General features: G+C 47.8%; 1 protein-coding gene across 1 annotated transcript in view; it reads right to left on the bottom strand.

Annotated features, from left to right (window-relative positions):
• Nucleotides 1–5,455: 5,455 nt before the first annotated feature.
• Galnt8 (polypeptide N-acetylgalactosaminyltransferase 8) overlaps nt 5,456–7,551 on the bottom strand; it is a 46,274-nt gene continuing 44,178 nt past the window's right edge. The window contains exon 12 of the mRNA XM_045139801.1: nt 5,456–5,596. Within this exon, the coding sequence (XP_044995736.1) occupies nt 5,456–5,596 (141 nt within the window). The remainder of the gene's footprint in view (nt 5,597–7,551) is intronic.

The following is a 7,551-nucleotide window of genomic DNA, read 5'->3' as shown; positions in this document are numbered from 1 at the left end:
ATTTGAGAGAGGGGGCAGATCTACACACACACACACACACACACACACACACATATATAAAGCTGGGCATGGTGGCGTACACCTTTAATCCCAGCACTCAGGAGCCAGAGGTAGGAGAATCGCTGAGAGTTCAAGGCCACCCTGAGACTACATAGTGAATTCCAGGTCAGCCTGAGCCAGAGTGAGACCCTACCTTGAAAAATAAAAAAATATTAAAAAAATATATATATATAGAGAGAGAGAGAATGGGTATACCAGCCACTGTAAATGAATCCAGACACATGCACCACCTTGTGTACCTGACTTATGTGGGTCCTGGGGAATCACACCTGGGTCCTTGTGGTTTTTCAGGCAAGTGCCTTGACAGCTAAGTCATCTCTCCAGCCCTACCATTTATTTTTTTTTAAATGTTTTCTTTAAGAAATAGAGAGGATGGACACTCCAGGGCATCTTACCTTTGCAAAGGAACTCCAGATACATGTATCACTTTGTGCATCTGGCTTTATGTGGGTACTGGGGACTTGAGGAAGGGTCAGTAGGCTTTGCAAGCAAGTATCTTTTAACTAGTAAGCCATCTCCCCAGTCATATATGTGTGTGTGTATGAGACTGAGGATATATATATATATATTTTTTCTCACACACACAGACATATATACAGATATAATTGGGGGGGGGGGGGTTGAGGTAGAGGCTTACTCTAGCCCAGGCTGACCTGGAATTCACTATGTAGTCTCAGGTGGCCACTAACTCAGGGTGATCCTCCTACCTCTGCCTCCTGTGTGCTGGGTTTATGATATGTACTACCATGCCCAGCTCTCCTCTTTCTCTCTCTCTTTCTTTCTTTCTTTCTTTCTTTTATTTTTTCCTTTTTCTTTTCTTTGAGACAGGATTTCATATAGCCAAGGATGGCTTAGAACTGGAGTTAAAGTTATTTATTTATTTATTATTTATTTAAGAGACAGCAAAGGAGATAGAGAGGGAATAGGTGCACCAGGGCCTCTACCCACTGCAAACAAACTCCACATTCATGGGCCACTTTGTGTGTCTGGCTTTACGCGGGCACTGAGGAATTAAGCCCAGGCCAAGAGGCTTTGTAAGCAAAAGCCTTTAACTGCTGAGACATCTCTCCAGGTCCCCATTTTGCTGTTTCTTTTTAAAAACATTTTATCGATGTATTTGCAAACAGAGAGACACAAGAGAAAGAGAATGGGCACACCAGGGCCTCTTGGCACTGCGGCTCCAGTGGCATGCACCACTTTGTGCATCTGACTTTACATGGGTACTGGGGAATCAAACCCAGGCTGTCAGGCTTTGCAAGAAAGTGCTTTTAATCACTGAGCTATCTCCGAGCCCTCAGTTCATCTTTAATAATGAAGTGGCACTATACTACCTAGTTAGCTGAAACCTATGTTTCTCCTGCCCCGGCCTCCCAAGAGCTCACGTCACAAACATGCACCGCAGGGCCTGGCCACGCTGTTCTTAGTAACATCCCTGAATTCAGGTTCAACCAGCATTTCCTCAACATTGCACATTTAGGTTCTGTGTTTTATTTTGCTTTGTTTTTTGAGATGGAGTCTCACTCTAGCCCAGGCTGACTTGGAATTCACTTCGTAGTCTCACGGTGGCCTTGAACTCATGGCGATCCTCCTACCTCTGCCTTCTAAGTGCTGGGATTAAAGGTCTGCGCCATTACGCCCAGCTTGTACTTAATAACTTTCTTCTGGGAGGTGTGTGTGTGTGTGTGTGTGTGTGTGTCTGTGTGTGTGTGTGTTGTGTGTATCCTGTTTCTTATCACCCACTGGTCTTGGCATCCTTTGATGATTCTTGCCTGAAATAATCTGAGCCATGGCAGCTACCAGACAGTGATTTTCTGATTACATAATCATTTCAACATTTGTTATCTGACATAGTCCTGTAGCTTCTCCTTCTCATTCACTCCAGTGGATTTGTGGGTGTTTATTTTATCTGATGGTATGATCTGCTGAGATCTTTATTGATTTTAAAGCTCATGTTGTCCCAGACATGACCAGTGGAGGCTCCTTCAACCTGGCCACTGATGATCGTGACAGCCCATCTTTCCCTGAGTAACTCTTTACTCTCAACACGGGAATGTGTCTCAGGCTTAGCCAGAAAACTAGCACCTTTTACAAGCCTTAATTTATTAATTCCTTTTACTGGAAAAAAATCATAAACCAAATTCTAAGCCGGGTATGGTGGCATGTACTTGTAATTCCAGCACTTGGAATGCTGAGACAGGAAGATCAGGAATCCAGGACTAGCCTGCGCTTCATGAGACCCTATAACAGGAAGGAAGGAAGGAAGGAAGGAAGGAAGGAAGGAAGGAAGGAAGGGAGGGAGGGAGGGAGGGAGGGAGGGAGGGAGGGAGGGAGGGAGGGAGAAAGGGACGGAGAGGGGGGAAAATAAATCTGATCTAACATTGGGTTCCAAGTATACAAACAGACATTAAATATAGAAATACAACGGGTATTGGGTGTGATGACAAACACCTTTAATCTCAGCACTTGAGAGGATGGAATAGGGATTGCTGAAAGTTCGTTAGCCTGAGCTACATAGTAATACCTCATCTTTAAAAAAAAAAAAAAAAAAACAGAAAAGAAGAAATGTAATTAACTTGTTTTTATTTATAATCTTTGATTTTATGTATTTCAATTCTGAATGGCAGAAAGATGATTCCAAATGTTAAAACAATAGGAAATGTGCATTTTCTCACTCCCCCACCCCGACCTTCCTTCTATCTCTGTCCTCCAGCCTTTCTATCCTATTCCCAATATTCTCACCAGTTTTTGGTTTGTCCTTAGACTTTCATTTTTCTTTTTTATGTTATACTTATTTATTTGTAAGCACAGACAGACAAAGAGAATGAAAATTGGCACGTCAGGGCTTCCAGCCACTGCAAACAAACTTCAGACACATGTGTCACCTTGTGCATCTGGCTTATGTGGGTGCTGGGGAGTTGAACCTAGGTCCTTAGGCTTTGCAGGCAAGCACCTTAACTGCTAAGCCATCTCTCCAGCCCCTTCTTTTTTTTTTTTTTTTTAAACAAAGGGTCTTGGCCAGGCATGGTGGCGCACGCCTTTAATCCCAGCACTAGGGAGGCAGAGATAGAAGGATCACCATGGGTTCGAGGCCACCCTGTGACTACATAGTGAATTCCAGGTCAGCCTGAGCTAGAGTGAGACCCTAACTCGAAAAATAAAACAAACAAACAAAAAAAAAAGGGTCTTGCTATGTAACTCAGGCTAGCTTCAAACTCATGATCCTCCTTCCTCTGCCTCCTGGGTGCTCAAATTACAGCATTGGCCATCACAGGCAGCTTTTAGTTTCCTTTTGCAAAACAAGCATATTTGCTGTAGATGCTACTCTCCTTTATTTTTATTTTTATTTTTATTTTGGTTTTTCAAGGTAGGGTCTCACTCTAGCTAGCTCAGGCTGAACTAGAATTCACTCTGTAGTCTCCGGGTGGCCTCGATTTCACGGCGATCCTCCTACCTCTGCCTCCTGAGTGCTGGGATTAAAGGCGTGCGCCACCACGTCTGGCGCTACTTTCCTTTTTGTTGCATGCACATGTATGTGTGGTGTGGTGCGTGTATGTGGCACATGCAATGTGTATGCCCACAGGCACATGTGAGAAGGCCACTTCTATTACTCGTCTGCATATTTTCTTGAGATTCTTTCCCCAAACCCCAAGCTGCCATTTTTTTTAAAAGATTTATTTTTACTTATTTATTAGAGACAGAGAGAGGAGCAGAGAGTGATAATGAGCACTCCAGGGCCTCCAGCCATTGCAAACGAACTCCAGACGTGTGCGCCACATTGTGCATCTGGCTTACGTGGGTCCTGGGGGATCAAACCTGGACCCTTGGGCTTTGCAGACAAGTGCCTTAACCTCTAGGCCATCTCTGCGGCCCCCACGTGTTCGTTTTCCTAGCTGTGAGGCCGACCCTACGTGGCACAGGTGTCTCTAGCCCTGCTCAGACTTTTGGGCACATCATTCAAACTCTAATCATGATTCATTTACAGTCAATACTGCAAACAGTTACCTTGTGCGTGAGCGTATTCTTATATTTGAAGGTAAGTCTCTGGAAGTAGAATTCCCAGCACAAGTCAAAAACGCACGCGCGGTCCTTTTAGATATTGTCAAATACCCAGCCAAGTGGCTGGCACCAGCTTGCAGACTCACTATCAACGTAGGGCATGGCCTCGTCCCCCATCCCTGCCTGCAGAATGTGCTGTCATGGTTTGATAGCAATTTAGTCGCCTGACGTGGGACTAAGGGGGAAGTGGCTCTCTGAAGGAGGGGCCCAGCAGCACACAGCACAGCGCACACAGGGTCTGTCTCCCTTCCCCCTTCCCAGGCACCCACTTCACCAGCCTCAAGATGCCACCCCAAATTAGCACCCTGGGCATTTCTTCTCATCACCAACGAGATGGAAAACTGTATCCAGTGGGCTGCTATAAAGACCCTTGGTTTTGGGATGGAGAGATGGCTTAGTGGTTAAGCACTTGCCTGTGAAGCCCAAGGATCCCAGTTCGAGGCTCGATTTCCCAGGACCCACTTTAGCCAGATGCACAAGGGGGCGCATGCGTCTGGAGTTCCTTTGCAGTGGCTGGAAGCCCTGGCGCGCCCGTTCTCGTTCTCTCTCTCGCTATCTGCCTCTTTCTGTCGCTCTCAAATAAATAAATAAAAATGAACAAAAAATTGTTTAAATTTAAAAAAAAGACCCCTGGTTTTGAGCAGTTGCTTTGGGACCCCCATCAGCAAAGTCCCTCTTGTTCAAGCCTCAATAATTTGCAACAGGAGCAAACAACTGAGATCGTAAGTGCTGGGAGCTACTTAGAGAAAAATCCAGCCAGGACTGGACTTTTTTTTTTCTTCTTTTTATTTATTTTCTCTTTCTCATTCTCTTTCTCTGTTTCTCTCTCTCTCCCTCTTTCTTTCTTTCTTTCTCTCTCTCTCTTTCTTTTTTTGTTTTTTTGTTTTTCGAGGTAGGGTCTCACTCTAGCCCAGACTGACCTGGAATTCACCCTGTCTTCTCAGGGTGGCCTTGAACTCATGGGCGGCCCTCCTACCTCCCAAGTGTGCTGGGATTAAAGGTGTGCTCCACCACGCCTGGCAGGACTGGACTTTTCTATTGCTTTTTCCATGCACGGACTCTTAATGAGCCACGATGAAGTGAGGCGCCTGGTCCTCTCTCTTCACGTTCTGGGTGCTTTTGGCATTGGAGGGATTGGCGACCCAAACGCACTGGAGGGGAAGGACGCTGACGGAGGAATTTCATCAAGCAGCTTGGCCATTCATTCGTCGGCACGTGCCCGGCGGCACGGGAACTGAACACGCAGCTTCTGTGTCCGCGCCTCTCGCCAGCGCTCAGGCTAGGGGCCACTGAGCCGCCAGAATTAGCACGTCCAGCCCAGGCTCTGGCTCGCTGGTCGCTAGCGGCCCCAGGTTCTTACAGTGTGCTGGATTCTCCACCTCTGCAGGGTGCAGTTTCGCAGCACCAGCTCGTAGGTACCTGAGGGGTCCTTCTTGATCTCCAGACATCGCTTGGTGTCTCTGTTCACGACAGCCGTCCCCTGTGTGACAGGAGAGACAAAGTGTTGAAATGCCCTTCCTAGGTGGCATGCCCGCTGGCCCCGCTCTCACTGCTACGGTCAGGGTCACGCTGGAGAGTCCCTCCGTCCTCACCAAGCCACCGAGGGAAGAGCCTTCTGTCCCAGCCACTTGTCCATGGAACCGGGCAGCTGAGCCATGGACTGTGGCATCTTATAACACTCAGGACCATCCTTCATTAACTACCCCGCCCCCCGCCGCCAGCTCACTATGGAGCATGGCATCTTACAGCCTGGGGACCACCCTTCGCTGCCCACCTTCCTTTGCTTGTCTGTCTCCACTTCAGAGCCCCTCGGGCCACCTCCCTTTCTCATCCTGCCCCTCCCTCTATAATGACTAGAAGCCATGCTCAGGAATCACGCCCCATTTTCTCCACCCCTCTAAATGACAGCTTCTAACCACTCATTATGGTTCACTGTGGGCTTTGGAGCAAAAGAAATGAAGTGGAGGGCTGGAGGGATGGCTTGGCAGTTAAGGCATTTATTTGCCTGCAAAGCTAAAGGACCCAGGTTCGATTCCCCAGGACCCATGTTAGCCAGATGCACAAGGGGGTGCACGTGTCTGGAGTTCGTTTGCAGTGGCTGGGGGCCCTGGCACGCCTATTCTCTCTCTCTCTCTCTCTCTCTCTCTCTCTCTCTCTCTTTCTTTCTCTGTCAATTACATAAATAAAAATAAAATATTTTTTATAAAAAAGAATTGGAGTGGAGCGCTGGACAGACAGCCTGTGAAGCTTAAAGACCCAGGTTCGATTCCCCAGAACCCAAGTAAGCCAAATGCACAAGGTGGCACATGTGTCTGGAGTTCATCTGCAGTGGCTTGAGACCCTGGCATGCCCCTTCTCTCTCTCTTTCTGTCTAATAACAATAAAAACAATTATATATATTTATTTTTAAAAAGAGTTGGGGCTGGATAGATTGCTTAGTGGTTAAGGTGCTTGCTAGCAAAGCCTAAGGACCTATGTTTGACTCTCCAAATCCCACACAAGCCAGACGTACAAGGTGATGCAAGGTCACACGTGTGCACAAGATGGAGCGTGCACCTGCAGTTTGATTCTCTCTCTCTCTCTTCACAGTAAAGCCATCCAGTTTGCCAGACTCAGCCTGTGTATGCCACCAAAGGAGCCCCTGTCTCCCTCTCACCCACGGGCAGCCCCCTCTATGTTCTGAGCCAGCTGCCATCACTCCTGGAGGACATTCTTCCTGCCTAACATTCTGGTCTCTCTACATTCCCATCCCCGTGTGTGACTCTCCACACCCCATCCCCGTGTTTGCCTGCGTGTCGCCCAGTGCCTCCCGTGTGCGCCTCTCCCCCACTTTGCAGTCCACACACTCCCCTGGCTCCTTTCCTCATCTGTGCTCCCCACTTCCACCGGTGATAACTTCTCCGCACCTGTCACCCCCATGGCGCCTCCACATCTCACCCCCACCTGAAGCACCCCTCAGTGCCCTCGCTGTCATCTTGGCCCCGCCCACCTTCCCAGCCTGCCTTTGCGTCGCCACCCCACGTGCTGGACTCTTGGCACTGAGTCCTTGCTCCTCAGGACACCACTCTCAGGGTCTTTTCTCAGCAGCTACGCTGTGCTCCCCAGAGTGCAGAACCTTCTCTGAATCACTCAGGATGCAGAATTATGCCACTGGACGTAAATAAGGCGCTCTAAGGCTCATCTGTCTCTCGATTCTGGAAAATGCTTTGGGTAACTTTTCGTGAGAGTGATTTGTAAGTTGGACCTACAAAATCAAGAAAGGGAGTCAGCATTCAGGCATAAGATCAGTTTTAGCTGGAAGCAGAGGTAGGAGGACGGATGTGATTTTGAGGACTGCCTGAGGCTCCAGAGTAAGTTCCAGGTCAGCCTGGTCTAGAGTGAGACTCTACCTCAAAAGAAAAAAAAAAATTTTTTTACATTGCCCCCCACATATAT

Source organism: Jaculus jaculus, chromosome 23 (assembly GCF_020740685.1).
Source record: "Jaculus jaculus isolate mJacJac1 chromosome 23, mJacJac1.mat.Y.cur, whole genome shotgun sequence".
Classification (NCBI taxonomy): Eukaryota; Metazoa; Chordata; class Mammalia; order Rodentia; family Dipodidae; genus Jaculus; species Jaculus jaculus.
Note: the sequence above shows the minus strand (reverse complement) of the source record. Positions and strands in the feature narration are given on the sequence as shown.